The sequence below is a fragment of the Dipodomys spectabilis genome, unplaced genomic scaffold (genome assembly GCF_019054845.1).
Source record: "Dipodomys spectabilis isolate Male_0828 unplaced genomic scaffold, ASM1905484v1 ptg000115l, whole genome shotgun sequence".
NCBI lineage: Eukaryota > Metazoa > Chordata > Mammalia > Rodentia > Heteromyidae > Dipodomys > Dipodomys spectabilis.
In genome coordinates this window covers 16,163,264-16,177,367 of record NW_024870792.1, presented here as the reverse complement: position 1 = coordinate 16,177,367, position 14,104 = coordinate 16,163,264, and the positions used below count along the sequence as shown (strand labels likewise).

The following is a 14,104-nucleotide window of genomic DNA, read 5'->3' as shown; positions in this document are numbered from 1 at the left end:
TCTAAACTACCACCACCACAGCTCTCTTTGAATAAAGTCGACCATCTCTAATACGTGTTATGAATATCTTCTATTTTTAATATATATGTTGTATTGTAAAGATACTGTACAGAAGGGGGACAGCTACATGAGTAAGGTAATGAGTACGTTTCCTATCGAGCCTTGTGAATATCTTCTTTAACAAGGGCACGTTTGAGAGAAGAATCTTGGAGCTGTTCTGGCTGTGGGGGAGACCTGGTTTCCGCGGATGGGAGCAGCCTGGATTCGGCCAGAGTCCTCCGTGGCGCCAGGGGGCGCTGCAGACAGCTCCCGGAAGCTAGCGCCTGGTGCGTGGGGGACCGCGCCGGACGCGAGACTCCGGAAGCGGAGCCGAGAGCGGGCGGGCCGCGGGCCGCGGAAGTGGGCGCGGGCTCGGTGGAGGCCTGCAGGACCGAGTGCGGCCGGGGCCCGGCTTGCCGCGCGAGGCGGAGCGTCATGGACGAAGCCGGCAGCTCTGCCAGCGGAGGCGGCTTCCGCCCGGGCGTAGACAGCCTGGACGAGCCGCCCAACAGCCGCATCTTCCTGGTGATCAGCAAGTACACGCCGGAGTCGGTGATCCGCGAGAGCTTCGCGCCCTTCGGGGACATCCAGGACATCTGGGTGGTGCGCGACAAGCACACCAAGGAGTCCAAGGGCATCGCCTTCGTCAAGTTCGCCCGCAGCTCGCAGGCCTGTAAGGCCATGGAGGAGATGCACGGGCAGTGCCTGGGTCCCAGCGACTCCAAGCCCATCAAGGTGCGGGTGGCCGGGGTGCGGAGGGCAGCGTGGCTCGTGGGGTTGGGGTGCCTTTCGGGGGCTGGATGGGACGCTGGGCGCTAGGAACTAGTATCTTTGCCCACTCAATCTCGCTGTGTACCTGGCCAGACAGTTGAGGCTCCTTCTCCAGCAACGACCTACCGTTTGTGGGGTCCTCCACTGGCATAGCTATGTCTCTCTTTCATTTGTTTCGCACTTCTAGTCAAAAGTAACTTAATTTAGGTTCAGTTTTCCTCTTGTATTTTTTGTTTGCAAAGTTCCAAAGGATTTGCAAGATTAAAAAAAAAAAATACTGCAGTTATCAGGCCTACAGCCAGAAGATTGGCTAAGTAAAAGTTATTCTGTATCTAGTTATACTACATTCAGGAAAAGCATATAGGCTTCAAAATTAGAGGGAAATCCTGGTTGTAGTTTTACAGGAATGACTTTTTGTTTGCTTGCTTGTCCTGGGGTTTGAACTCAGAGCCTGAGCTCTGTCCCTGAGCCTCTCTGTGGCTCAAGGCTAGCGCTCTACTACTTGAGCCATAGCACCACTTCTGGCTTTTTTAGTGTTCACATGGTACTGAGGAATCAAACCCAGGGCTTCCTACATGCTAGGCAAGCACTCTACCACGAAACCACATTCCCAGCCTACAAGAACCTATGAGTGCTCATCATTTATGACATTAAACTATGTGACGAAAAATCTTCGATTAGAAGGTTATTCATGTAAGGCTGTAGGCATGGCTCAAGTGATAGAGAACCAGCCTAACAAACATAAGGCCTTGAATTCAATCCTCAGTATTGCCAAATAGGGGGGAAAAGGCTGTGTATGTGTTCAACGTGAACTGTCCTTTATTGGAGACTCCTTTTGTCTCTACTGTCTTTGAATGTTATTAGAGCTTCCATTTTTTTTATTTCCAATTGATCATCACTCCTTACTGGTACCTCCACTAGACTGACATTCTGATGGGCAGATTCTGTATTACTTGGTATTCTGTTGTTAATGCTTCTGATAGTGCTTGACATAGTGTAGCTTACTGATGACTAACTGGAAATATTTTCCCTTCTATTAGCAGGATCCCACATCTATGTAGTGTAAAACTAATTTTTCCATAGCTCTAATGTTCTCTTTCTTCAACATTTTCTTTCCTTCTTCCTTCCTTCCTTCCTTCCTTCCTTCCTTCCTTCCTTCCTTCCTTCCTGCCTTCCTTCTTTCCTTCCTTCCTCCCCCTGCCCCTCTCTCTCTTTCTCTTTCTTTCTCCCTCTCTTTCTTTCTTTCTTTCTGTCTGTCTCTCTGTCTGTCTTGTCTTTTCTTTTCTTTCTGGCAGTATTGGGGAGTTGAACTCAGGGCCTCACACTTGGTAGGTTGGCACTCCCACTAACCCATGCTTCCAGCCCTGTTTTTCATAGTTTATTTTTAGGTAGGGTTAGGGTCTCACTTCCTGCCAGTATGATGTGCCTGGACTATACTCTGCCTACTTGAGGCTTTCTGTAGTTGCTAGGGTCACAGATGCCTGCCACCAAGTCTAACTTCACTCCATTGATCCATTGAGATGCAATCTTGTGGACATTTTCTCTCTGGGCTGGCTTGCCATGTAGTTTGAGATGACGTGTGTACCACTGTGCCAGCTGTGATTTCAGATGGGATATTACAAACTTTTCTGCTCTTGTTGACCTTAAACTGCTTCCCTCCTGATTTTAGCCTCCCAAGAAGCTATGATTATACATGTGAGCCACCAATGCCAGCCCTCGTTCTTCAACACATAAAATTGCCTGCCTTTTAAAATTCATTGTCCTGGCAAGGCTATTGCCTCCTATTCTGGTATTCCAGAGTCTAGGTTTTCTCATACTTGAGTGATATACGGCCCCCCTCCCCTTTAAAGGAAACACACAATATAGACAAACCATCAAGGGCTTTTGTTTGTATGGTAATTAATACCACTAAATGTTCTTAAAAAGTAAAACTAAAGCCAGGCATCCATGTCCCATGCCTGTATTCCTAGCTACTCAGGAGACTTGAGATTTGAGGATCATGGTTTGAAGCCAACCTGGCAGGAAAAAAACAAAGCCAAAAGCAGAGCTATTGCTCAAGCAGTGGAGAGCTAGCCTTGAGCAAAAACGCTCAGGGACAGCACCCAGGCCCTGACAAGGACCAGGATCCAGCCCAGCCTCAGGACCAGTCAGTACGTGCACTCACACACATATACACACACAGAGTAAAACTAGCTCTTAAAGCTAGGCTTATTAGTTGTACAAACAAGCCTAAAATCTCAGTCATAGATTTTTAACATCTTTCTGGAATAATTTAATACCAAGACAAATTGAGAAATTAAAGCAGCACAAAGCAGATTATATCCGTAGCACTCTAATATTACTAATAATGTTTCAGTAGATCTAAATTGGTAGTATTTGAATAATAGAACCTCTTATGCATTTGACTGCTCATATGAAATCATTTGAGTAATCACTAAGATAAACAAGAATATGATTATATTACCTTTTCCTGAAAATTGATAATGAAAAGATTGATAATGACTGTAATAAATATTACAAAAAATTATAAGACCCCCCCCCATTTCATAGCACTTTCATTTAACAAGACATGCAGACTCATTGTGATATATTAGTATATCTTAGGAAAAGGAAAACAATAGGTATTATTTTGAGGGCTGTATATGTTTATTAGGTTTTCTTTTTGTTGCTTTTACAGTCGTTTTATTAATTTGTTCCTCTATTTTTGTGTCAGTCTCAGGACTTGAACTCAGGGCCCTGCATTTTTGCACAGCTTTCTTTATCATGCTTGTGTTCTATCAGTTGAGTCTGGCATTTTACTGATGAATTAAAGATGAAGTCTAGAAAACTTTTTCCCAGGCTTGCTTAGAATTGTGATCTTCCGTGTCTTAGCCTCCTGAGTAGCTAGGAATACAGGCATGAGTCAATGGCTGTGCCTGGCTTTTTATTTATTTGTTATATAAAAGAATATGTTATGACGTGTTTATACATGTAGATAACATACTTTAGTCATACTCACAACACTGTTTCTTAGGTTTTTATTGCTCAATCGCGATCATCTGGAAGTCATCGGGATGTTGAAGATGAAGAACTTACAAGAATCTTTGTTATGATACCAAAGTCCTATACAGAGGAAGACCTGCGAGAAAAATTTAAGGTTCTTACGTTTTCCAATCAGCTAACATCTGTTGTCATTCAGTCCTTCAACATTGCACCGTTACCAAAAATTGAAAAAGTAGTATATACATTCAAAAAAACAAAGTGCAAAATCCAGAGAATTTTAAGTAAACTTACACAACTAGTAGGTAGTAGAGCCAAGACTTAAACCTGCTGTCAGACCTGAGCCTGCTCTTATTCTTTAAAATTTCAAAGCACTTTGTTACCATTCACCTTTTTTGCCTCTCTTGTGGGGGTGATGCTAGCCTGAGGGTGTGAGTTGGTTGACCTGCTATTTACTGTGTACTTGGGTCATGCTGACTTTTTACTTACACAGAGAAAAGCTTATTCGTTGAGGTTTTAATCCTACAGTTGGGTCTCTGAAGTAGTTTTGTTTGAGGAAAAAAATTATTTGTCTGAATTATATAGATCATAATAAATTTAAAGATAATTTTAAACCTTTTTTTGCAATGGTAAACTTTCACAAAATTATTTTAACGCAATGTGTGGATTGTTTTGAGTTACAAGGTTCCTTTTTTAAAAAAAAAAAAAATCTGCCTATCTTCCAAAGTCTATGTACTAGGAGGACAAAAAAGAAAATAAACAGTCAGGAAAGAGTAATTTCTAAATGCCCTGTGTTCCACTCTGCAAATTCAAAAATGCTTCTGAAATACCAAATGCTAAAACCTTATATTCCATTCTTGATCCAATAGGAAGAAAAAAAATTAATTTTACATGTTTGTAACATTTTAATCTTTTTGAGTGAATAAGTAACACATTTTATCTGAATGTGTAGTAATTTAGGTGATGGGTAGTTACTGAGAATTTTGTAGAATAAATAGTACATACCAATACTAAATGTCTCAGATTTTTTCCAACATTAACAAATAAACATTACTGCAAATTTCTCAGTATTAACATTGTGAGTGAACTTTTTGGAGGTATGCTTTGAGCTGTTCTTCAAAAGGCTATCCAATTACTTATGCTCCTTGCAATAGAAGATAAGCAATTATAATTGATGATTATTGAGTGTTTTAGTATATCCTAGGCTACATATAAACACTTACCATAGATCACTTAAGTGATAACAACATAATCAGATAAATACTGATATTCACCCATCTAAGAGAAAAAAGACATTCACAGAGAGGGTAAGTAAATGGCCTAATTGATAAGTGGCTGAGTTAGAATTTGAATCTGGAAAGTCTGATTCCAGACTCCCTGCCCTTTGTCACTACTGACTGAGACTTTGTAGCTGTCTAGACCATGTATAAGTTCTTTCTCTACAAGATTTAAATCTTCTGTGATTAAGGCAAGTGACTTCATTAGGCCAGCCACCATAATGGTGAAACAAGCAGTATAAAATATGTATCCTTGAACAACTTCTTCAGTTGGCATGTGAGAAGCACTGATAAATACACAATTTAAGCTCTGAAATTGTCTATTTAACTATTCATTTTGAGTCACTTAAATCACTTCTTTTAACTCCTACAGGTGTATGGCGATATTGAGTATTGCAGCATCATTAAGAACAAAGTCACTGGAGAAAGTAAAGGTCTGGGCTACGTAAGATATTTAAAACCATCACAAGCTGCACAAGCAATAGAAAACTGTGATCGAAGTAAGAATGTGGATTTGAATACTGTAGAATTTTTAGATACTTCTAAGTTCCACGATAAAGTTTGCTTCTTAGCTCCTAAATTCCTCTAGCTAGCCTTAATTAAATGCCCATGATAGAATTAGAGGGACGATGAAAATGAAAAATATGGCAAAAATGGCATCCTGACATTAAAGGTGTTTATAGCTATACCGGGTATGTAAGATCTAAGAGGCAAAAACAGAATAATCAATTAATTTTTAAAGCATTTTGGAAAGCAAAGAATATGTTTTATCTGTCTTGTCCCCACACCCTAGTACAATAGAGATTTATTGAAATCTTGGGCTGGTGACAATTACTCAGTAGTAGGGCAGTCTCATGACTCTACTGAAATCTCTATGCATGAAATCTTGAGTTCTCAGTTCTGGAGAGCACTATCGGGAAAACAAAAACCAACATTACTGACTTACTGACTTTTGCCAGGAGCAGCAGTAATGTCTATAATCCCAGCACTTGGGAGACTGAACAAGGAGGATCATGAGTTCAAAGGCAACCTGACCTACATAGCAACACTATCTAAAAAAAAAAAAAAGAGAGAGAGAGAGAGAGAGAGCTGTGACAAAGTAACTGCTATTTATAGTGAGCTCAGTGAGAATTCACCAGTTGAAACAAACTGGTTCAGAAGCGTGTGATGTAGTATATCAGTGGTGAAGAAGCATACTAAATGAGCATGGGAACATATCCAGAGGGGGCAGGCCTTGTGTTCGGCATGGAGTAGACAGGAAAAGTGTTAGCAAAAGCACAAAGCTAGAAATAAACATGTCTCAATTGATACTACAAAGGCAACTATGAAGGCACAATGTTCTACTGAGAAATAACTAGACAAAGTTAAGTAGGTGCTTTGGGACTATGTAACAGGTTATGATGGATTCAAGCGCAGTGTACATTAGGATTCTGTTGTTGATTGTTTAAAAATAAAGGTTTTAGAACAGCTGATATAATGACAGTTTTAAGTATAGATTTCCACAGAAGGAATTCAAACTTGGTGGTTTTGTTCTCTTTGAAGTCGTATAATGATTATGGAAGCCACTGAATATAATTGTAAAAGCTGTGGCCTTGAACACATATATGTATAAGCATTGTGTTCAAAATTACAGGGGTTGGTGGAACCTCTCTTCATTTTGAAGCTTGTTACTGAACTCCCAGTTAAGAATCTTTGATAAGACACAACATAGTTACCAACTGTTGTAGTTGATTGAAAAGAATCTAAATTACAGAGACATAACAGTGTGCCCATGTTGGCTCACACTTTAATCTTAAGTTACCTTGGAGGCTGAGATAAGGAGGAACAAGATTCAAGGGGAGGCCAAGCAGAAAAGTTTGCAAAACTCCCTTTCAACCAATCACTGGGTATAGTAGTAGCAGTACCTGTCATCCCAAGTTATGTGGGAAACTAAGATTATGAGGATTGGTAAAGTTCCAGACCAGCCAAGCAGAAAAGTCCAGAGACTCTCAGTGGAAGAAGCTAGACACAGGCATGTGCCTGTCATCCCAGCTACAATAGGAAACCTAAATAATGCATTCAGGTTCAGGCAGAAAACAAGACTATCTTGAAGAAAAAAGAAAAAAAAAGTGCAGAAAAGGACTAGGTACAGCTCAGGGGCTCAGTGGTAGAATGCCTACCAAATAAGCATAAGGACCCGTGTTAAAGCTCTAGTACCAGCAAAAAAAGGCAGAGGAATCGGAGGGAAAGGTAACATAATCTAGGAATATTTCAAAGGTAGCATATTGGTGACAGGTTAAATTGAGTGTTCCTAATAGGGTTATATAATGTTGAGCCCAGGTAAATGAATGTTCATTCATATCTACATTGACACAGTTTGGGATTCTTGCTGTTTCTTGTTTACTGTTTGCTGTATTTCAGAAGAATTAGAAGTAGGTCTGGTAAAGATGTCTGTTGTAGAGATTTTGCCTTTATAAAGCACTAACAACCAGAAATTTGCTGTGCTTGATAACTATGACTTCTCTTTTAGGTTTTAGGGCAATCTTGGCTGAACCTAAAAATAAAACGTCTGAATCCTCAGAACAAGATTATTATAGTAGTATGAGACAGGAGGCTTTGGGACATGAACCAAGGATAAGTACATTTCCATTTGGTAAGTGAACTGACTTCCTGTAGTAGTTTATGTAGTATAGGTTATTTAATTTGAGTTTTTTTAACTGCTCTTTCATCTTTAACTGTAAAAGTTGATCATGACTTTTAATGTCTTAATAGTGAAAATTATTTGAGCTTATTTCCAACTATAGTCTTTTCCAGTTGATTGGATATCATCTGCCTAGTAAGTTGTGTCATTGCCACTGTTTTGGGTGAACTTCTACTTTCTTGCAGATGACCAAAACATATAGAAGATATCTGTTCCATATGAAATTTTGTCCCCAAACTACTGCTGCTCAGTCACTCAGTGCCTGTCATTTTGGCTACTCAGGCCAGCCCAAGCAAAATGTTCCTAAAACCCCTCTCCAAACAGTAACTGAACATGGTAGCCTATATTGTCATCCTACCTCCATAGGAAGCATAAATAGAAAGGTTATGATCCAAGCCAGTCCAGGCATAAATGTAAAACTGTTTCTGAACAAAATAAAATGGCTAGGTACTGAGAGAGCATTTGACTAGCAAATACAAAGTCCTGAGTTCCAACTCCAGTATAATATCCCAAATACATAAAATAATAATTATATATAGATATATCTGTGTGCATGTATGTATGTATTGTCACTGTAGAGCTTCAGAAAGAGGAAGAAAGACAAAAGGGGAAACTAGACAACAGGGAAAATGGATGATGGAAATAAAGACTGTGGATGTTATGGTCATAAATTTTCCAGTGAAATATGTTCCATGTGTTTCTATTTTACTTACTAATCTTACTTCTGTAAAATTAAGTTGTACACACCTGCTTGTATTATTCAGTAAAGGTAGGGGAATGAGGAAAGTAGTCTGTTTTCTTTTCATTGGTCTAAAAGCTTACTACAGACAACAGTGCCTTTGCTCAGTACAGTGGGCTAGTTTCTAGTACATAAATGTTGCATGACATTTTGAATATATAGAAATATAAAGATTTGTTTTTTCTTCTATTGTTGAAGAACAACAATCTGAATTTTCAAGTTTTGACAAGAATGACAACAGAGGCCAGGAAGCTATCTCCAAACGCCTGTCAGTTGTATCAAGAGTTCCCTTCACAGAAGAGCAGCTTTTCAGCATTTTCGATATTATACCAGGACTAGAATACTGTGAAGTTCAGCGAGATCCTTATTCAAGTTACGGTAAAACAATGTCCAAGTTGTTTTTATTTATACTCTATTGTGATAGAATGGCTCTTTCCAGTACTTTTTATGTCAGATACTGTTTGTGTGAAAGGACTTTAGTTTCCTTTTTTCTAATTTACGTTTTAAAATTCAATGCTACCTTAATAAATCCCTGGGAGTATGTATCTCCTTTATAGAAAGTTAGTCACTTAAAATTTTTTTGTTTTGTGCCAGTCCTGGGGCTTGAACTCAGGGCTTTGGTGCTGTTCCTGATGTTTTTGTTCAAGGCCAGTGCTCTATCACTTAAGCCATAGCTCCATTTTGGTTGTTGTTTTTTTTAGTTTATTGGAGATAAGAGTCTCACGGACTTACTTGTTCAATCTGGCTTTGAACCATGAGCCTCAAATCTCAGCCTCTTGAGTAGCTAGGATTTACAGGCAGAAACCACCAGCACCTGGTTTTAAAAAAAAAAAATTAGCTCCCACAAAATAGAGAATTTTATTAGTTGGTTAATTAATTAATTATGTCAATCATGGGGCTTGAATTTAGAGCCTGGGCACTATTTCTGAGGTTTTTTGCTCAAGGCTTATGCTCTACCACTTTGAGTTACAGTTCCATTTCTGTTTTTTGGGTGGATAATTGGATATAAGAGTCTCACGGACTTCTTGCCTAGGCTGGCTTTAAATCACAGTCCTTAGATCTCAGCCTCCTGTGCAGCTAGGATTATAGGCATGAGCCACCAGCACCTGGCAAAATAGAAAATTTTCTATTTCTGTTGTATAAAAACAGCATCTCATAATGGAAAGCAGAATTATAAAATTCTCAGTTTTGTTCTCATTCTTTTCTATCCCTTTCTTGACTTTGTCATGAAAAATGACTTTTCCCCTTCATTTCAAACATCCACATGCCCTGCTTCCATCTGTCCTTCTAAGTCTCAAAACAAAGTTCTCATATCTTCCACTTGGACTTCTTAACTAGTTAATTGCTTATGTTCATATTGAGCTTTGGATTTTTTTTATTAGTGCTTTCTAATAATAGTGAAGGCATGATACAATGGAAAAAGTTTGATATTCCTTTGACATCAGTCATGGGTGCAAATCTCAACAGATATTGGCAAATTGCTCACTCTCTATAGCCTCTTTTGTTCATCTATAAAATGGGATTAATAACCCAGCTCTGAAGCCGGTGCTACATAGCAATACTTATTTCTAAAATATAAAAAAGTGGTCTTGTATATACATTTTTCTAATTTGGGGAGGGGAAGGGAAATAGCAAAATGCTGAAATAAGGAAATAGGTTGACCCATTTTAACAATGAGATATACAAGACACTGTTGAAAACAAACTTTACAACTTGTTGGTGGGAGGATGGGGAGAGAGGGAGGAGTTGGGGAGGTGGGGAAGGAAGGGATGGTAGGGGAAAAACAAAGGAGGAGGTAACAATGCTCCATTGGAAATGTACTCTTACTTATGTAACTGTAACTCCTCTGAACATTATCTTTACAATAAAAAATATATACTAATAAAATGTTCATGAAAAAAAAAGTGGAATTATTAATCCCTTCTTTACAAGGAATAGGTCAAATTTAGAAACATACCTGATTGTAAAATACCTAATTGGAGACCTGGCCTGTAATGGCCACCCAGTAAATCTAAATTTTACTTGTTTCTTTAGCTTCTACAGAGTTAGAAATGAGGAGTGGTATAAAGAAATCATGCTTCCAATGCTATAGGTAGACCTGGTTTTGCCCTTTTACAGTGAGAAATGAATCTTGGCTTGTAGACGGACAGACCTGAAGTCCCTCATCCCTCACAGATACCCCCAAATCCTCACTGTTCCTTACCCCGCATTAATCTTGTAGTACAACTTTCTGCCTGAACCTTCTTGAGACCATTTCCAAACAGAACCCAATCTTTATTTAGTTAGGCAGTTACCTAGTATGTTGAAATATATTTGTTCTTCTACTTGTTACATTATTTCCCTGGTTGGATATATGAATAATGTATGTCATTAGAGTTGGATGCCGGTGGATCACTCCCGTAATTCTAGCCACTCAGGAGGCTGAGATCTGCAGTTCAAAACCAGCCCTGACAAAGTCTCAGTGAGACTCTTAAACCAATTAACCACTTAACCACTCAAAAACCAGAAGTGGAGCTATGGTTCAAAGTGGTAGAGTGCTAGCCTTGAGCATAAAAGCTCAGGGACAGCACTTAGGCCTTGAGTTCAAGCCTCATGACCGACCAAAAAGAAAAAAATCATTGTATCACCTTTCATCATCTAGTTAGAATCCCATTTTAATGAATTTATGTAGTCAGTGTTTTTCTCAAGAGTAGATTATATTATGAATGTGTCATAAGGACCTTTTGATTGTGCACCAACTCCTGGGCTCTCCTTCCCTTCAGCACCTCTCTCTTGAAATCTGTCCCCATAGCTGAAATCTCTTGAATGTCTGTGATCTTTGCACTTAGGCTGATTTTGAGGCCAGCTGGCAGCCAGGGCTACAGGGTGAAACTTCTATTTTTTTAAGTCACTATTCTAAAAGTAATTAGACAGAACATATACAGATATTCCATTGTTCTTAAAAGCTATTATGTGTCCATTTTTAACCAAAATTTGATCTTTGTTTCACTTTTTAAAAATTCAGCACGAAACATACTTAGCAGAATGTTGTTTTCTGATGCATTTGAGTTGTGCCTGATGCATTTTTTTAGTTGTGTCATAATGAGGGTTCTGTATTGTTTCACTTTTGAAATATAGTATAACATAAGTGTTAGGGATTAATATGCTTTCTTCTTTTCTGTATTTTCTCTATTTTAGGTCATGGAGTGGTTCAGTATTTTAATGTAGCATCAGCTATATATGCAAAGTACAAGTTGCATGGATTTCAGTACCCCCCTGGAAACCGGTTGGGTGTTAACTTCATTGATGATGGGAGTAATGCAACAGAGTAAGTACCACTCCAGGAGTGTCTAAGCCAAGCTTCGGGTGTTCATGATGGTGACTGGACAGATAGATATAGAAAATAATTGACTTCTCAGGTTGAGGAAGTTACACAAAACAAGTTACTCCTCAGAAACTATTTCTAAATTATCAGTTATTGTCTCCAGTCTCCTTAGAAAAATGGCATCACAGATGGTAGCTTCACAGCTTGCGTCCATGGTCTGGAATAACCCAAGTCAGCAACAATTACTGGTAAGTAGGTAAGAATTTAACCTCTATGATACTATGAAGACAGTATAAACATAACCTGTGTCTATTCCATAAGTAAGAAAATGTCCAGAGCTATAGTAGAAGATCACATAGATGACATGACACATGGGTCTAGAGCTCTTTTTAGAAATCCCTGAAGTAGGGGCTGGGAAGGTGGCTCGGGGGTAGAGTGCTTGCCTACCATGCATGAAGTCCTGGGTTTGCATCCTCAGCACCACATACACAGAAAAAGCTAGAAGTGGCACTGTGGCTCAAGGGGTAGAGCTCCAGCCTTGAGCAAAAGCAGCTCAGGGACAGTGCCTAGGCCCTGAGTTCAAACCCCAGGACTAGCGAAATAAAATAAAAATACATACAATAGATAAAAAAAAACAAAAAAATTCCCTGAAGTAAACACAAGGTACAATGCCTGTGTGCATGTGATCATATAAAATAATGTTTATTGAAATTTTTTAAAAAAATCCCTGAAGTGCAATTCTTTTTCTTTTCTTTTTCTCCCTTTGCTCCTAACTCTTGGACAGCAATTTGGGGGAAGTTCTGGATCGCAGTTGCCTCAAATCCAAACAGATGTTATCCTCCCATCATGCAAAAAAAAAGCTCCTCCTGAAACTCCCGTGAAAGAAAGACTTTTTATCGTGTTTAATCCTCATCCTTTACCTTTAGATGTACTAGAGGATATATTCTGGTAAGATTTAAGTTCTAGAAGATTCCATTCTTTTTAACTATAATTTATTTTAACAAGTAAATTCAGCATTCTCCCAGTCTTGAAAACTCCCTGTATCTAACACCTATAAGGTAGAGATGATTTGTTCCATTATTTTAAAGACTCTTTATTTGAATGATTTTTTTCTAATTATGATGATTTCCTTTATGAGAGAATATGACGGTTAAAGAGGCCAAAGGCCATGCCTAAAAACTATTTAAGAAATTTGTTCTTACCTTGGAGGCATCAGGGAATGACTAAAGGGATTGTTAGGGAGTGAATGATGACATTTTTCTTTGGAAAGATCATTCAGAAGTCAGAGTACAAAATGGATTATAGAGGAGCAAGCCAGGAAGCAAGGAGATAGAAAAGATAATGGCATCTGAATGAGGAAAGAGACCTGAGCAAGAACAAAGAGGAGTGGGCACTGTTGGCAGGTGTCCACAGGGTAAGACTGACATGAAGTGGATGTTAGATTCAAAAAGAAGGATGAAAATGTTGAGTGAGCCCCATGTTTTAGAACTGAACAGCAGTATTTATCTGTTTCAGCTAATGTTTTTACTTTATTTCAGTCGTTTTGGTAACCTGATTGAAGTTTACCTTGTATCAGGAAAAAATGTGGGGTATGCCAAGTATGCTGACAGACTAAGCGCTAATGATGCCATTGCTACTTTGCATGGCAAGATCCTGAATGGGGTCAGACTAAAAGTTATGCTGGCAGATTCCCCAAGAGAAGAGTCTAACAAACGGCAACGAACTTACTGATTCTTGAGGTAAGAGCTTAATTGGAACTTTAAAACATACCAGCCAACTAGCAAGGGGAATATATGTAATTGTACTTAATTATCGACTTTTTTTTTTAAGATTTTGAAACTAGTTAAAGGCACTTAATATTTTACTGAGAAAGACAGGATAGTTTTTTTTGTTTTTTTTTTACAATATATTTTTTAAACTTAAACAATTCCAACTTTTATAAATGTTTTTGACATATACTGGAGGAATATTTTTTACTTCCATTATAACTTAGAAAACTATTTTTTATCCTGGAAATATTTTAGTTACTAAGAATTGGTTTTTTTACTGTGTGCTTATGTATACATTAACATTGAAATACTTGTAAAGATTTTTAGCTGAAAGAGTTGGTGTGTTGTGTTATGAACTGAGGTAACTTTTTAAAGTTTTTATAAAGAATGTTTTGATTTCTTATTAATAAAGTATCAAAAAAGCAGTATCAAATTATACATGTTTCTTGGGCTTTTTGCGCCTAAATATTGGTGTTTTCTGGATTTATGACTTTGTACATTAAAAGTATATGTTCAGAAAATATTTTCGTGTGTATATATGTGCTT

At 38.4% G+C, this 14,104-nt stretch overlaps 1 protein-coding gene across 2 annotated transcripts; it reads left to right on the top strand.

The window, feature by feature from the left end:
* The first annotated feature begins 386 nt into the window (after positions 1 to 386).
* On the top strand, positions 387 to 13,528 carry Rbm45 (RNA binding motif protein 45). Of its 2 annotated transcripts, none has more exons than XM_042688349.1 (9): positions 387 to 774; positions 3,824 to 3,946; positions 5,440 to 5,566; positions 7,576 to 7,698; positions 8,684 to 8,863; positions 11,663 to 11,792; positions 11,953 to 12,037; positions 12,577 to 12,737; positions 13,328 to 13,528. In XM_042688349.1, the coding sequence occupies exons 1-9, from the start codon at positions 475 to 477 to the stop codon at positions 13,518 to 13,520; spliced, it is 1,422 nt and encodes a 473-aa protein (XP_042544283.1). In that variant the 5' UTR covers positions 387 to 474; the 3' UTR covers positions 13,521 to 13,528. The 2 variants fall into 2 exon arrangements, with proteins under 2 accessions (XP_042544283.1, XP_042544282.1); XM_042688348.1 differs by having other exon boundaries at positions 12,574 to 12,737.
* The last annotated feature ends 576 nt before the right edge of the window (positions 13,529 to 14,104 follow it).

Bases quoted from the DNA above. Each gene is read 5' to 3' on its own strand.
- Rbm45 (XM_042688348.1), top strand. From the start codon at position 475: ATGGACGAAGCCGGCAGCTCTGCCAGCGGAGGCGGCTTCCGCCCGGGC. The intron at 3,947-5,439 runs GTTCTTACGTTT...TAACTCCTACAG, and splicing joins ACCTGCGAGAAAAATTTAAG to GTGTATGGCGATATTGAGTA. The intron at 8,864-11,662 runs GTAAAACAATGT...TCTCTATTTTAG, and splicing joins AGATCCTTATTCAAGTTACG to GTCATGGAGTGGTTCAGTAT.